Raw genomic sequence first — 17,701 nt, 5'->3', positions numbered from 1 at the left:
TCTTAAGTGGTTTAAAATCACTTACAATTCTTTTAGTGTTAGTAAACCATTGGTTTGAAATACATTTCTTCTTTCTTGCTTACAGGCTCATGTTACAACACCTGAAATGAAGCAGGTAAATAGTATGACAATAATGTGTATTTTCTTTATTTTTAAAATTTGACTTAGATTTGTCACTGGACTAAATAAGGTCATATGGGTAAGTTGGGCTGGCCTTCACATTGGGGCCTGTTTACACTTTGATTTGTGTTTATTGCGAGGTCATACATTTGCCACTTAATGCAAGTAGCAAATAGCCAAACCTATCCTGCAGCCACACTTACCCTTATCTACCTTACATGACTTACAAACTATAGTAAATGTAGTATTGGTGTTAAGAGGATCCTGACGCAATAATAATGTAATTAGATGATTTATATTTTTAAATTAAAACTGTTACTTTGACATCGGAAGGGCTGTACTGACTACAGCAGGTACAGGTGTGGTCATTTAATTTAATGTTAGCTGAAAATATTGCAACAGTAAATGCATTCACACATTAGTGTCTCATTTCTACTTTTACAAAAATCACACAACAAGTGATTCATTGGCACTGAAATATACCAGGGTTTAGTAATGGTTGATTCATTTATAAATAGAAATCTTGGAATTCAGTCCCTTTGTAAGATTGCAGTTATTGGAAACTAGTATACAATGCCAATAAACATCAAATTTATTTAATTTATTGTTCATATATATAGAAAAGGTTTCATTTCTTAATATGTTGCAATGCGAATCAAATTATAACTTGAAAGTTACAGGTAAATGGGATTGAAGGTGGTGGTCCAGAGCGTACCACAGGCGAAGATGGGAATGTATACTTGACTGTAGTGTTGTCCCGGGCGGGCGGCGCCGGGCTGGGGTTCAGCATTGCCGGGGGCTCCGACAATCCCCACATCGGGGATGATCCACACATCTACGTCACCAAGTTGATACCTGGGGGCGCAGCCGCCGCTAGTCAGTTGCAGATTAATGACGCCATATTACAAGTAAGTGGTTAAGCATCCAATGTAAGGAAATTTTTCACGTAGATATAAGAAAGGATCATAATAATAGGGAAAAGCCCGTAGCCGCATCGGCCGGCCGGACACTGGACTGGTGGTCCTCTGTTTTCCTCGCTTTAGCAATATCTTCTGACAGAGCATTGTATACATAGGTTTCATAAATTAAATGTTGTCTTCTTTGTATTGTGAGTATAACAACCATACATTATTAATTCATGTAAATTAACATATAGGCCAAATTTAACATACTTTCTCTTTAACATGAATAGAATCTGATATAATTTTATTACTTTGTTTTTGGCTAAATAATAATTACGGAACTATATATAGACTTTCTTTACAGGTTAATGAAACAAATGTAGAAAATGTGACACATGCCGAAGCGGTTGACGCACTGAAAAAGGCAGGGAACACTGTGAGACTGGTACGTTAGACAAAGCTTTGTTGATTATGGTGTTTGCATGCCACTTTATAATGTTCCATGTGTATGGTGTAAATGGTAGACTTACAGAATCACACAATCCCACAATTTTAATTTTAATAACTGTTTACAGAAAATAAAACGGCCCGGCACCGAAGACACTACAAACACATCTCAAAGTAATAAGGAGGATGCAGTCGAAATAGAACTAGTAAAAGGAGGTTCAGGGTTGGGATTCAGCATAGCGGGTGGCGTGGGGAACCAACACATACCCGGGGACAACGGTATCTATGTCACGAAGATCATGGCCGGCGGCGCGGCGCACCGCGACGGACGGTTGCGCGTCGGCGACAAACTCCTCATGGTCAAGAACACCTCTGTGAGTACATATCTACTTGCTACTTAAGCTCGTATCATTTAAGGCTAGGGACATAAATGAATGAATGAGGCGTGCAATTTGAAAGCTGCGAGATTTATGAGGGTCGCGAACATCATGGCGCGTGGGGTATCGCATTGGAAGGCCAGCTCGACGACAAACTGTTTATAGTCAAAAACACATCTGGAAGTGTTAGTGTATTTGTGTTGTGATGTTGTCGCCCCCACAACAACGAAAGTGCTACTGCCCTGCAAACAAAATTAGAAATTGCCCTTGTGACAGACAAGACAGCTGACGATGCTTGCCTTTTCCTGCCTGAGGATTTCACATTTGGTATGTTCGCTGCGCTGCGGTAATGAGTGTAACTAGTAGTAGTACTGCCGCAGTGAGCGTGATAGAAAATATAAAATAAGCTAGGTACTAACTATATACTATTGTCACTTTTTATTTATTTGTTAATCGACCGTTTATTTATTTTGTGGGCGGAGCTGCATACTTTTTAGAATGGCGTAAACATTCACTTGAATTTGGGTCACTCTTGCTCACGGGCACAAAAATAGAGCCACGTCTTTTAACTGTAAGAAAAATGTTGTATTGTTTATCGCCATCTTCGACTTGTAAGACAACATAATAGCATTTCATACACAATTACGCATTGTACGGTTGTATTTAATTTGTTATTTGTATGTAACATGTTCTACTCTACGTACCTACGTCGCGTGCCTTGAAAGTTAATGAAAGGGCTATTGTTACAAAGTGGGGATCTAGATATCGTCAAAGAAACTTTTGCGTGTAGGCAAGGTTACACATGCTATGATAATAAAATAAGGCAACATGTAACTGCGACGCGACTACTATATTAGGAATAGGTAAGTACCTGCTAAGATTTCATTTGCATTTATTATTATGGTTGCCCTTACAAGTTTACCTGGTTAAAGATATGTTTTGTAGGTACCTACGAAACATGTTATATTTGAATATCTTGTATTTAGATATTGGGAGCATTCCATCAAATTTTTATTGAGTTTTATAAACAGGCTTTAAACAATTAGTTAGGGTTCAATTAGATAATCTCACAGCATATCACCCTCTGGGAATTTGGGTGTAATATCTCTTTCCTATTTTTGATACTTTGGGAACATTTGATACGCACAATATTGGTACTGATCTACGTGGGGCGTACTATTAACTGAGCGAGAGCGAAGGGTCGCCGTTTCTGCTCAGGCAAAAATTATGTTGTATGTTCGGTTGTTCTGCTCTAAAAGGCTCTTAACAGTTTCGCGTAAAATTTTGGGAGTAAGTACGTTCGATATTTAATTACCTATATGTTATTTTTACGATTCAGTTTTTACTACATATGGCTCACCAACAGTTGGACATGAACACAATTGTCGTTTTCAGCGCGGTGACGTGGACCTGGACAACGTGACGCACGAGGACGCAGTGGCCGCGCTGAAAGCGTCAGGCGAGCGCGTGCAGCTGGTGCTGGTGCCGGGCCCGCGCCACTCGCAGCCGCCCGGCCAGCCCTCGCCGCGCAGCTCGCGCGCCAACACGCGTGAGTGTCCTCTGTATACAGCGCGGGACGTGCACCTGCCGACGTGACGCACGAGGACGCAGTGGCCGCGCTGAAGGCGTCCGGCGAGCGCGTGCAGCTGTACTCTGTAAGCTTGAATCGCAAATAGTAGAAGTCCGTGTAGTACAAATCTTTCGACCGTAAACGAGCGTTAAGAAACATACACGTATGGTACATGTTATATTTGCTAGCAGATCTATCGCTAACGACACCTTAATTTTATTAACAAGATAAAACTTGTTTAAGTACTTAAATTGGCAACTAGGTATATCGGTGTTTATAATAAAAATGTAACCCCCATCCTATTATATCTGTACCGTTACGATTATAGTCCGTTTTTTTTAGCATTAGAAAGAACTTCGCAGAAGTAAGCTTGTGGTTCCAAATCCGGCACTTTTAGCGGTAATAATTTGAAGTAAATTATATGTATTGACCATGCTACATTAGATAATTCAATAATTATTAACAACTAAAGAGCCTGATAAAAACTGCACGCTTGCTTCTGTGGAGTTCTTTCTAATGCTAAAAAAAACGAACTATAGTCTTAAGTAGTCAGACGTTGCCAGGCATACAAAAATCAAAGTCAAAATTAAGGTTTATGTAATATGACTACATTTTTATTGATTAGATAGGACCCGAGTAAGATTAACCCGAAATCTCGATTGTGGTCGATTATTTAATTAATCGTCACAATAGCGCCAGCCGCTACACTCGATAACCTCACAACGCTTATCACACCTGTCAATCCTGTCATTGGCCGGCGCACCCGCAATAACGCTCGTATCTATTTTTAGCGTCGAGCGTGGCCAACTCCCTTCGGCGGGAGGACGCGACGGACGGCGCGGAGGAGCCGCGCGTGGTGGAGCTGGAGAAGGGCGGGCAGGGGCTGGGGTTCAACATCGTGGGCGGCGAGGACGGGCACGGCATCTACGTGTCCTTCCTGCTGGCGGGCGGGCCCGCCGAGCGCTCCGGCCAGCTGCGCCGCGGCGACCGCCTGCTGGCCGTCAACGACACCGACATCACCAGCGCCACGCACGAGCAGGCGGCCAAAGCTTTAAAGGTAACATAACCTGTCCTGTGTCCGCTATACCTACCAGTGGCGGAGCGTCCATAGAACTAGACTCCCATCGGCTTGTCTAATATTCAGGCTCTTGGGACATTTTCTTTAAACTTATGAAGAAAAGGAAGGGAAAATCAGCTACGGCTTGCCTACGAACAATCTAGACGCACCGCCACTGATACCTACATTCATTAACCCTTTACCAGGCTGACATTTCAAAAATGACAATCGAATGTCAGTCTTACTCATCAAAAATAGAACATATGTTTGAAGTACCGTATGTGGGAAATATATATCCCTTAGCCTGTAAAGGGTTAAAAACTTGTGTTACAAACAAAATGTAATACTTAACCTTTTCAACGCCACAGACGGCAATTGACGTCAACGCAAAATCGTGACAACGACGCCAAATACGGCATTTGACGTCGATCGTTTTTTGATGAAAATCTACTGATCAACACCCCACTTTTAGATTGGCATTGCACAAAAGTAAATTTTACCCCCGTGGCGTCAGTGGCACGGCAAATGGATGCGCCGTTTGGCTTTCAAAAGGTTAAAGAAAATATTGCTTGAATACTTAAGCTTTTTAATTGTCTCGTGCAATCAATTGATAAATGAAAATATACAGAAGTTCAAAGGTGTATGTTAAGTCCCCAATCCGCATTGGGCTAGCGTGGAGACTATAGCCCAAGCCCTCTTGCGCATGAGAGGAAGCCTGTGCCCAACAGTGGGACGTTATAGGCTGAAATTATTATTTATTATTAATATTATACAGAACGACAAACAATCGTTCATATAAGAAACACGATTTTAAATATATATTATTCTAAAAGTGATTTTAAATTAACAATGTGTATGTGATTTTAGGGAACGGGACAGAATGTGAAGTTAACAGTTGTATATAGACCACAAGAGTACAACAAGTTTGAAGCTCGAATCAATGAACTGAAACAACATCACACTCTTTTGCGGACGTCACAGAAACGATCCTTGTATGTCAGGTGAGGAATCAGTACCTACAACTAATTATCTCTATCATTTTATACGCCACAAGTGCCTGAACACCATTTTTGAATATCAACGCCTAGATGTGTTCTGAGCTGCTCTGCCTACTAAGCTATCACTTGTTGACTATAGCAGGCGTGGCTCACTCCGCGATTTCGTCGCTTTGCTACAGGTAGCTAAAAGTCCATCCGTTCGACCCCAATTTTGGGGTTTGCCATAAGCCGCGCGTGGCGCTGTCGCCACCTAGCGGCCATATCTGTGCTGATCGTGACAGACGCCTTTTGTTAGAGAGTGAGTCTTCTGTACCGAGTACTATTATTTATTCTGTGACTATATTGTGGCCGCAATCAAAAACTATTCGTCAAGTGGAAATGAAGTGTTTAAGAAACGTTTCACTTGACAACATGGTGGCAGACTTATTAAAATTTCATTACCAATCTGAATATAATCTGTTAATTAGATCTAGGGTGAATTAACAGTAATTAGGCATTTATTCTGTACAGAGCACTTTTCGACTACGACCCGATAAAGGACGACGGCCTACCCTCGCGGGGGCTTCCATTCCGATACGGCGACATTCTGCACGTAACCAACGCGTCCGACGACGAATGGTGGCAAGCCAGGTATTTATAGCTTGATTTCTTTAGTGTTTATCACATTTTTTTATAAAAAGAAAGTACGGGAAAAACAGCCTATTCGTAAGAGGTTTTGGTGAAATCGCAACACTCACAAAAACCTGAAGTCACTTTTTACTGGTAGCTGTACATTGGTGGACCTTATGCCTTTTGTAATAAGGTCCACCGGACAAGGTCCAAGGACATGGTCTTCCTTTTATTTCTGACACTATGTTATTTAACAAAAAATAGTCCTTATGATGAATCCTTTCGATTCATCATCATCATCTCAGCCATAAGACGTCCACTGCTGAACATAGGCCTCCCCCTTATTGGATTGGTATTATAAAACTACCGGATGATTACATACAAAAGTATTGTTACATGATATAAAGTAAATATTTATTTGTTATTATATAAATAAAACGTTGTAAAATACGATATTTCACTACAAAACTTTTTTGTTGCTGAATGGAACTATCATTGCCACGTTGGCTGTCGTTAACAGAAAAATGAAAAAGTAAAACCGGCGCCCGCCATTTTCACTTGAAATTTAGTTGTACTTATCAAAATAATTATCTTAAATTGCAACTGTAAGAGTGTTTTTGTATGAAATGAGTTAATGTGATTACGCTGAACGTAGTTTATAGTGCTGGATATACAATATCATTCAAGTTTAAGGGAAAATTCGTAACTGTAAGTGTTACCAATATTTGTGATATTGTGACTTTTTCGCAAATGTATTAAAAAAACGTCGTTCAATGTACGTGTGAAAGTGTTATTATTTACTTGTCCCGCGTCTTTTATTCGCCTACGGCTCTCGGGACTCGTAAATAATAACATACTTTCCACACTTGCATTGAAATGTACATACTATAATATAATTATTTTTAAAATCGTTACACATTAAAAACAGTCAAGTTGTAATAATAAACTATCTCGACATGCACATGGTCCTAACCATGGCCCATCCTTACATTAACGTGGTATTCCACTTGTCTAATTTCTTGGTCCAATGTGCATCTCATCTCACTCTCTGATTAGGCAAAATGTGAGACGCAAACACATTGGACCAAGAAATTGGACAGGTGGAACACAACCCTTACATAGACAATTTTCACTGATACAATAACAGAAAACACAGGAAGAGAATTGCGTTTGATTTTATATTGTCAATATAACTGGGTTATTCCCACTAGTTACCAGTGGTAATTATTGGGATTGTTTTTCCCACCTTTTACCACTGGTAACTACTGGGAAAAAAAAATCCAGTAGTTATGGGAATAACCCATTAAACCGTGTCGTTTCCGTACTCGCAGACGGCTGGACTCGACGGACCCCGACGCCATCGGCATCATCCCGTCGAAGAAGCGCTGGGAGCGCAAGCAGCGCGCGCGCGACCGCCAGGTCAAGTTCCAGGGCCAGGGCACGCCCGTCAGCACGGTCCGTACCTAACCTACTCTATACATACTCCGGGCAACCCCCATCTAGGGTTACGAGACGTCAGGGATTTCCTGTGGAATGCGAAATTTTAGTGAAATGACAGACTGCTTATTATGTACCTTAAAAGGTACATTGTTCAAATTTAGTTGTATAAATCCAAAACAAATCAAATTTAAACAATATATCAAGCATACATACATAAATATCGCTTACGGCTAGATCAGCGTCAGGAAAAAAAGAATTGCAAATCAGGAATTTTGTCTGACAATTCCAAATTTGGATCTGGTAACCCTATACTATACCACCGCCAGCCTGCGCTTACTCTTCGCGGCCCAGTTTCTATGGGGTCTGGCCATGAATACGTTCAGAATGTGTCCATGCAATTTTGCAGCTCGCCATACACAGTATCAATCTTTCTAATTTAAATAATAACAGTATTAAAAAAAGGTAAATAATACTTTTTTTCAATAGATGTATGTACATATAAACTCTTTATTGTGCAGAACACAAAACACAAATTTATGGCACAGGATAGGCAGTACAAAGGCGAACTGTACTTTACAAAAAAAAATGTCTGTTTTTGGCTGATAAGAGCGCGCTGTTTTCTATGGCGGAGCTAAATATATTTTCGTAATTTCGCGGTTGTTCCAGTAGTAAATGTTGCTCGTTATAATTTACATACCTATACTCCTCATACAGTTTGGCTATGGGATGAGAACACACCTCGTGTACATGTTCAGCAGTTATAAATATATTTTATACTTATTTCCAGAGCCAATCAACTTTAGAAAGAAAAAAACGGACCTTGTCCTTTAGCAGGAGATTCCCCTTCATGAAGAGCAGAGAAGATGGCAAGTCTGAAGACGGATCCGACCAGGAACGTAAGTACTATTCTCGGTTATAAACTTCAAACAAAGCTTAAATTCGTTACTAATTACACGATGTATGCTTTGCCCCTAATGTAAAAATGCATAGTTGCCCTTTCCCCCCAACATGATTTGAAAACTATCTCCACAAATCCTGTCTGGGTAGCACAGTTCTCAAAATCTTGACGGCTTGTCTAATGGGTTCGCCGAGAAACTTCTGGAAGGAGTCTGGGAGACTTAAAAGCTAATATACCCCGATTTTAAAGCATTACAAATTCTGTAAACGAGAATCCAGAAATCCAGTAGGATAGGTTACATTTTGTCTTCCACTACAAATGCAACCTATCGCTCCATAAACCAGTTTGGGTTTAGTTGTTTATTTTCATAACTGCCTACCCAAACTGTAAGGTTACAACTTTTGATGCGACCGAATTATTTTCTCTAGTTGTTGTGTATATGTGCGTGATAATGATAAGAAACCGCAAACGTCTTGCGGACAGTTTTTGTAGTGCTATAAAATCGAGACGCGGGGTTATATTACCTACGCCCCTGTTGTCTAAACCTCAACCAAAACATTTTGTTACAGCTTTCATGCTTTGTTATACACAAGAGGACACTAACGCCGATGGTAAGTGCACATACGGTTACCGCCCTACATTATTACATTCGCTATTTCGCTGTTTATCGTATCGTAGGACATTTACGCAGTTTTTTTCATGCGGCTGGCTAATAACCACTGTATTAAAGATAGGACGTTTTTCTATTAAAAGCTATTCGCTTATTCTAACCACAGATATTTCGCACACGTCTTTAAACGTGAATAACAATATATAGGCTCTATGTTACAAGACCGTACTAATTATGTAACTTGTGTTGCTATAAATCATCTGACTCCCCCACACTTGCTAGCATTCAGCAGTAACTTCTAACAAGATTATAATTATTTATAATGTGTATGTATATTTGAAATAAACTTATATATTTTCATTTATATTGTATCCCAAATATATCTAAGTATTATTTTCATAGTGCATAGGTATATCTCGAAGTATTTCACTGGTATTGATGTCTCGTCAGACTACGGCGCGGGCTCGTTGCGTAATTTGAAACACGATTCAATAGACTTCATTAAAGTAGTCCATTTGGTCTTATTACTAGTAAATTGGATTTCAAATATGTCCTGGATCTGTGTGAGTAAACTATCGCTTGTAGTGTCTATTGTAAAGCATGACGGTGCTTTATTATTATAGGTTTTAGTTGTTACTCCAGTGCCGGCATCATAGTCGCTTGTCCGATATACTGTGATGTTGTGAGCGACCCGACGACAAGCTATGTACTTTATTACCGTTGCGTGTTAGAAAGTATTTAAGTATTTTTTTGTCAAACACCTCTTTACCACACAACTTTGTTTAGTGCTTTCGTATGCTATGGTTTATACATATAGTTCGTATGTAGATACGCGGTTCATGAATCGACGCATTTTTTAATATAGGCTATTTTTCTGAACACTAAATCATGGAGGTTGATAACAATCAATACTTCGTTACGTACTTTTATCTATTTTGCGACCGAAATTACAATTGCAACTATGTGTTAAAGAGCATCATTTTATTATTTTTATTTGGGTCGCAATGATGACATGGAGCAGGCTGACGAACCACTCGCCGGAGTGGTACCGATAAACAGGGTTGGGTGGTGAGAGTGTGGGCGATGCGATGTGTTCACGTGTAGTGTATGTGGGTCGGCGGCGCGCGCCGGGACCCGTCCCGTGCTTCTAGTTGCCTACGTGCCGGCATACCGCCGTACCTGTTCATCCAATTACTCGCGCGTATTATTCTTTTGCATTTTTTTTCCTAAAACTACTCATGACACGATTTCAAATTTTCTGTCTCATCCGACTCGTTTATTCGGTCGGTCTCTTACGAGCCGGGATACCTCGCTCCGGAAGGTCCCCTAGAGTTTACATCTCCGGCGCGGCCCGGGCGCTTCTTAAAGTTATTAAATGTATGTAACGTTAATTTTTTTACGTGTAGGGGAAATCTTGTACCGAGTGGAACTTCCCATGATGGAGGAGATAACGCTCATTTATCTCGAGGACGAGAGTAAGTTTTGGGAGTGAGGCGTAGCTTGCGAGTGCCGTAGCCGATACCTTACCTCCCGCATTCTGGTTATGATCATCAATTAGAGACGTAGTTTTCATTTCAATAACACTCCAGTTTTTTTATTATGTTGTCATTCTTTATGTTGGGTTGTTTTTTACAATCATACAACGCGATAAACGATCGGCCCGCCGCGCCCGACGTGGTCCGGCGCGGCTCGTCGCGAGGGTTGTGGAGGGGGAGGAGGGGAGGGGAGGGGGGGGTGGCCACTGGAAGCACGCGTGGACCGCGGCACGCAGGCGCGCACGGCGCCGCACGCATGGCACCCACGCGTCACGCCCACCGTGCACCGCACTCAGCATGCCGAGCAAACATCGACATACGACTTCACGACATACCATTCGAGCTTGATTTTCAGTTTTTCAGAATTTATGCTGTGCTGATGTTTTTAGATTTAGTTTGTTATACGCTTCTATGATGTAGGGCCGCTGTAATTATTTACTCGCTTAGCAAAGGCAATGTCTATTACGATGTGCACAATCGCTTCGAACACCTCGATCTCGTAGTATTTTATCAGCACGGATTAACTAAAGCGCCTCCCGTATGCTTTACTTAATTCTGGCTCAATTTTATTGTCACGTATCCTGGAAAAAAATTACAAGCATGATATAGAAATAGTGTAGGTAGTGACAATTCGTCATCCGACTGAAACAGTGTGGGTCAAAAGTAAATTGTGCTGCTTATTAAATAAACTAAACTCTTATAAATTTTACAACACTTATGCGCACTCACTGTTTTTCAGTTAGATGAGGAAAAGAAGTAATTATTTTAGACTATGTAAAATATGGGGACTTTAATAAAAACAAGACTCATAAATCAACCAAACCGGAACATTAAAAATCAATACCTATCTGTAATATATTTATAATATATCTAAACACATTATACTAACATACACTCAAAATATTTATATAATCCGATAACTATTCCTTAACTTACAGCATTGTTTACTACGGACGTCTACATGACATTTGTTAGACATGTCGTAATATCGCTATCGCAAACTCCCAATAGCCAATTTTTTGTAGAAGTAGGTACTGCACGCCTGAAAATAGTTTGTGAGTTACTGCGTACATAGTTATCCAGCACGCTTCGGATCTATAGAGTTAAGGTTAGTGAGGGCCATATTTAATATTTATAATGTATTTTGTCGGTTGTAAACAAGCAGCAATTATCCTTAACAGACGAAAAATAACTATTAATACAGTAACTTATTGTAAGATTATGAATTTTCTTCTTCCTCGCGTTATCCCGGCATTTCGCCACGGCTCATGAGAGCCTGGGGTCCGCTTGACAACTAATCCCATGATTTGACGTAGGCACTAGTTTTTACCTTGTTAGTATCCAGATACTAGAGCTGGGATACTAAGACAGAGGGTAGATGTCAGGCAATGCCTCATCTCTGAATAGGACATGTGTACACGTTATACTTAAATGTTATACTAAAATGATATGCAAATTTCAACTTTCTAGATTTTGTAGTTTAGGCTCTGCGTTGATGAGTATCAGTCAGGATATATGCAGTAATTCCTATAGTGGGAGAATAGGCTTCAATGTCTATAACATATAACAATGTATGAATACATCGTTGCTAGTGGTCTATATTATTCTAACTACCAACTACCAGGGTTTTTAATGTACTTAGGTTATGTGGTCTATAATTTGATTGTAATCTGTACACCCACAGTTTGTGCCTTAAGTGCTGTGTGCCTTTAAATCCTCTTCATTAGGCCACCGTCCGACCGGCAACGACAAAGCGATCGACTAATTTCCCCCCAAAAATCTTACCTTTAAGAAACACGCTCATCGCTTCTTGTTAGTCGAAAGCGGTCGGATATGAAACATGCAACATCAAAAATTATGTAATCAACTAATCATGGGTAATCGTACCCACAGTGCTTATTTATGTAACACGAAATGTGGCCCTCGAAAACCTAGACAATTAGTGTCACAATTCTCATAAACGAATAAACCTCACATAAATAAATTCACTTAAATTACAAGTGTGCATAATTAAATTCATTCAAGTCATAAACTAATTGAATAGAATGGTTTTGAGTAATTGAAGTGTAATGTGTGCGAGTAATATTGATGTTGGTTGTGGTGTCAGGTCAAGACGAGACGGTGTTGTCGTACGAGACGGTGCAGCAGCTGACGATCTCGTACACGCGGCCGGTGATCATCCTGGGCCCGCTCAAGGACCGCATCAACGACGACCTCATATCCGAGTTCCCGGACAAGTTCGGCAGCTGCGTGCCCCGTAAGTTTGCCTTGACTTACACATGTTCCACACCCATTTGGTTGCCTATAGGTTTCCAACAACTTTTGACACCTATGAATAAAATGTAATTAAACATGTAGGCGGACTTTACACACGATTGTTGATACATTCCACATTACCCGAGTATACATACCTACTCTTAGTACGAGTAGTGAAATCTTATTCGGTTATTAAAAGAATAACGAACTTTTAAAGAAACAGTACACACACACACAGAACTATTAAAGAAACCGTGTTTTTAGAGTAGAAATCTCCTAAAGTATGCCCATGTTACTTTACAGACACAACGCGACAACGGCGCGACTACGAGGTGGACGGACGCGACTACCACTTCGTAGGCAGCCGGGAGCAGATGGAGAGGGACATTCAAAACCACCTGTTCATCGAGGCGGGCCAGTACAACGACAACCTGTACGGCACCTCCGTCGCTTCCGTCAGGGAGGTCGCCGAGAAGGTATGTTTACAGACACAACGGCGCGACTAACACTTCGTAGGCAGCCGGTAGCAGATGGATAGGGACATTCAGAACCACCTGTTCATCGAGGCGGGCCAGTACAACGACAACCTATACGGCACCTCCGTCGCTTCTGTCAGGGAGGTCGCCGAGAAGGTTTGTTTACAGACAACGGCGCGACTACAACTTGTAGGCAGCCGGGAGCAGATGGAGAGGGACATACAGAACCACCTGTTCATCGAGGCGGGCCAGTACAACGACAACCTGTACGGCACCTCCGTCGCTTCCGTCAGGGAGGTCGCCGAGAAGGTATGTTTACAGACACAACGGCGCGACTACTTACCACTTCGTAGACAGCCGGGAGCAGATGGAGCGGGACATTCAGAACTACCTGTTCATCGAGGCGGGCCAGTACAACGACAACCTATACATAACCATCGTAATCATCGCATTTATTCGTGATAAACTATAACATACACACTATAAGTACAGAACAACAAAGAAAGTTTAACATAAAATAAATACATAAATAGTTTACCACGAAATCAGCTGCGATAGGCAGACACTCATATTGGCACGTCTGTGCATATTGAGTGATCAGCACAATTAATGTAGATCTTGCGCCTCCACTCGATAAGGGATTTCCTCTTCGATCACGTAGAATAAGTATATATAATGTTAGTATAACAAGTATTAGGGGATTAGAGAGTGTAGAAGCTGGAAGGTATTACATCTATTAACCGGTATACTGTGTTTACTGAATCGCCCCTTTCCACCCCGGCGCTCCGCCTATTACATGGCGACCGTGACACGTGAGGACTCTGCGTGAGGCTACTGCGAGTATAAGATCATCATGGACGACGACAGTGAAGAGGACTTTGGGGACGAGGCGGCGGCGTCGAACTTACCCAGTGATTTGTCTTGTTAATTGGTAATCAACAGTACCAAAATGAGAGTTCATAAACTGAAGAATGTGGTCATAATAGTGACCGTGGCCAGTATCAACATCGCTCCATTGGCTTCGGCGGGTTTGGATTTGACGGAGGTTCGAGATGTATGTCGGCGGCTACGCGTCTGGGTACGCATTGCTGCCGGGTGCTGGGCTGCTGGGAGCGTCGCGTCGAGCGAGGTGGACATTTTTAAGGGTATTTTGCGTGTTTTGTGTTTTTTTTTATCTGTGTGAATTATTTTTCTACTTTAAGGATTTATTAGAAGTATTACGTGTTTTAAAGTAGGAATAAGTTAATGACAGGAGATAAGTGAATTTATTGGTTAAATATTGTTGTAAAGAAGTTGCAGCTGTGGATTTTAAAAAATCGCAGGTAGAAAGATTTGAGTAAGTATTTACTCTTGGAGATTCAGGGTAATAGTATGGTCGGATAATTACCGATTTTTATTTAAAGACGTCTCTTTCTTTGCATTCTGAAAATGATTGTAACGAATTTATTTTTGCACACTCAAACTATAATCGCGGTACGATTAGTGCGAATCAGCAAGGTCGAGGACGGGTGTATTTGCGCGAGTAGGCAGAAATCAAACAGTTGCTGTAGGTAAGATGGATAGTGTAATGTCAATGTTATTCAGCACGTGACTTAGATGACAAACGTAATTAATTTGTTTTTTTTTCGTGTCTAACGAAGATTATGTAAATATGTGGTCTTATAATACTAGTAATCACGTAGTGGTAACTTGTTCAAATAAGGAATTTATCAGATATGAGTTAAGAGTTGCTAGTTTAGGATTCTAACGGATTATACTTAAACAAATAAACTGGACACGACACTCTGGTACTACGTCTTTAAAGCTTGGCCAGCCTAGAGTAGTAGATATCATAAATAGGACACAGGCAGATACAGAATTAATAATTTGCGCGAGTAAATAATGACGAGATTGATGGAAGATGCGTAATAGCGAACCGGTAAAAATGATGCTGATAATGGTGTTGGTGTGAACTCTACAATTTATATAGATCAAGATTCTCCATGAACGAAGGCACGCTTAGACGTATCGTTACGAGACTTGATTATGTTATGGGAAGGTCCCAATGCAGACATTAGGGTTATGGCTCATTGTGGAAAAGGTTAAATATAGTAGAGTTGTTATATATTAAAAATGAGCTCAAATGAAAAGTATGTTACGAGGTGAACTAAGTAAGGTCCTTCGCGCGGGACAAGATGAATTACCTATCTTATGTATGAATTATTTCGTTGTTAACGAAAATTACCGATCGGGAAATGATTGAAGTTATACTAAAGGATTATTATTGTTACTAACTAGTGGACATGCTGGTAGTACTAAACGGATTGACGGTATCTAGAAGTACGAGTATTATGGGAAAAACTACATTATATAAAACGATGTATAGATTCTCATAAACAGAAGTTAGCAGTAGACAAATGCGAGATAATATTTTTATAATTACAGCTACCTATCACAGCTACAACATCTTTTGAGAAGGAATTTTTAGATTAGTTGTACTTGGATAAATAACTTTGAAATGTGAAATGTTAATTGTGAAATGCAATGTTTGTGTTAGAAATAGTTTTTTTTTTAATCAAACATATAAAATATTATATTATAAGTCAAACATTGTTAATTTTAAGATAGGTGATTTAGTATTAGTTAGGAATGAATGTTACAATAAATTAAATGACCTATATTTAGGACCATATTAAATAAAATAAATGATAGGGTCAAATTTAAAGGTAATTAAAAATAATACAGATTATTTAGTACATAAGAATAGAGTAAAGTGGTTTCACCAATAGTCTTCTTTTCAGGGGAGGGAACCCCCTACCTTTTCAGGGGAGGTGCGATAGGCAGACACTCATATTGGCACGTCTGTGCATATTGAGTGATCAGCACAATTAATGTAGATCTTGCGCCTCCACTCGATAAGGGATTTCCTCTTCGATCACGTAGAATAAGTATATATAATGTTAGTATAACAAGTATTAGGGGATTAGAGAGTGTAGAAGCTGGAAGGTATTACATCTATTAACCGGTATACTGTGTTTACTGAATCGCCCCTTTCCACCCCGGCGCTCCGCCTATTACACAGCATATGTAATGCTAATCCAAAAGTTGCTGATCTTCCGGTGAGGCTATTTGTGCCATATACGGCACCTCCGTCGCTCCGTCAGGTGGCTGTAGACTACGATAAGCTTCGTAAGTTCATGAAATGTGGTAATAAAATATACTTATTTCGTCGAGTCATTATCACAGCGAACTCTAGCCTAGACTATTCTACTCTGCCGTAGTCCCTTCTGGCACTGACGTGTTTTATGACAATTCCACCATTTTAAACATTATCCAAAAAGCGAAACGACACAAAAATTCCATCTAACTAACGAACCTGCTCACAAAATATCAATGAGAATCGGTTGAAATGGGACCTGCAGAGGAGAACATTTGGACTTACGAAAGTTATTTTTGCCCAAGCTAAAATGGAGACCTTCACTAAACTAAAGTATTTGTACTAATTATTCATTTTACTTGTTCCAGGGTAAACACTGCATTTTAGACGTGAGCGGAAATGCCATTAAGAGATTGCAAGTGGCACAACTTTATCCAATAGCCATATTTATTAAACCAAAGAGTGTAGAATCTATAATGTGAGTATTTCTTAACTATGCTGTTTATTAGTATTTATTACTATTCCCCCCCAAGCGTTTCAATCTTTTTTTGTCACTTTGATATCATTTACTAAATTGCACTAATATTTACTCACCTATGATCAAATTGTAGACAATCTAGAAATCATGAGAAATGAGAGGTTAAATATAACTACTTTATTTTTTTAGGGAAATGAATAAGAGGATGACTGAGGAACAGGCAAAGAAAACTTTTGAGCGCGCTCTGAAAATGGAACAGGAGTTCGCCGAATACTTTACTGGTAAGTAAATGAGTTGTTAAGATTTATTAAATAAACGCTAATCCCTATCATTTTCCGTCACGCCCGCCTCGAATATCGAGGCGAGTACTGATGGCGCGGTTCCGTGTAGAGTCTGCGTGCCTAACATAGCGTCGTGTTCGCAGCGGTGGTGACGGGCGACACGCCGGAGGAGATCTACTCGAAGGTGAAGGCCGTGATCACGGCCGAGAGCGGCCCCAGCGTGTGGGTGCCGCGCCGCGAGCCGCTGTAGCCGCCGCGCCTCGCCTCCCCCGCCCCGCCCCGCCCCGCCCCGCCCCGCCCCGCCCCGCCCCGCCAGGGTCCCCGCGCCTGCAGTAGATGAATGTTCGAGTCCGCCCGCCAGAGCCAGAGCCGGCGCCGGCCCCTACAGCAATAATTAGGACCCGAGCCCTCGAGTGTGATTCGGTAAAGTCGCCTTTATAGTTTAACGAGTAGCCGCCGCTTCGTCGATACCCCGTCCCGGAGTTCGTTTAGCATAAGTTACCGTTTTAAA

General features: G+C 40.8%; 1 protein-coding gene across 1 annotated transcript in view; it reads left to right on the top strand.

Moving 5' to 3' along the window:
- Nucleotides 1-17,489, top strand: part of LOC134664093 (disks large 1 tumor suppressor protein) — a 56,857-nt gene extending 39,368 nt beyond the window's left edge. The window contains exons 6-22 of the mRNA XM_063520682.1: nucleotides 86-115; nucleotides 801-1,028; nucleotides 1,387-1,467; nucleotides 1,598-1,843; nucleotides 3,242-3,395; nucleotides 4,208-4,473; nucleotides 5,341-5,474; nucleotides 5,982-6,101; nucleotides 7,412-7,535; nucleotides 8,308-8,416; nucleotides 8,988-9,029; nucleotides 10,435-10,503; nucleotides 12,671-12,820; nucleotides 13,123-13,295; nucleotides 16,800-16,909; nucleotides 17,099-17,190; nucleotides 17,334-17,489. Of these exons, the coding sequence (XP_063376752.1) occupies nucleotides 86-115; nucleotides 801-1,028; nucleotides 1,387-1,467; nucleotides 1,598-1,843; nucleotides 3,242-3,395; nucleotides 4,208-4,473; nucleotides 5,341-5,474; nucleotides 5,982-6,101; nucleotides 7,412-7,535; nucleotides 8,308-8,416; nucleotides 8,988-9,029; nucleotides 10,435-10,503; nucleotides 12,671-12,820; nucleotides 13,123-13,295; nucleotides 16,800-16,909; nucleotides 17,099-17,190; nucleotides 17,334-17,440 (2,235 nt within the window). The 3' untranslated portion in view covers nucleotides 17,441-17,489. The remainder of the gene's footprint in view (nucleotides 1-85; nucleotides 116-800; nucleotides 1,029-1,386; nucleotides 1,468-1,597; nucleotides 1,844-3,241; nucleotides 3,396-4,207; nucleotides 4,474-5,340; nucleotides 5,475-5,981; nucleotides 6,102-7,411; nucleotides 7,536-8,307; nucleotides 8,417-8,987; nucleotides 9,030-10,434; nucleotides 10,504-12,670; nucleotides 12,821-13,122; nucleotides 13,296-16,799; nucleotides 16,910-17,098; nucleotides 17,191-17,333) is intronic.
- Nucleotides 17,490-17,701: the final 212 nt, after the last annotated feature.

This window comes from Cydia fagiglandana, chromosome 1 (assembly GCF_963556715.1).
Source record: "Cydia fagiglandana chromosome 1, ilCydFagi1.1, whole genome shotgun sequence".
Lineage (NCBI taxonomy): Eukaryota > Metazoa > Arthropoda > Insecta > Lepidoptera > Tortricidae > Cydia > Cydia fagiglandana.
The sequence above is the reverse complement of the archived record's forward strand: the minus strand, read 5'-3'. Positions and strand labels throughout refer to the sequence as shown.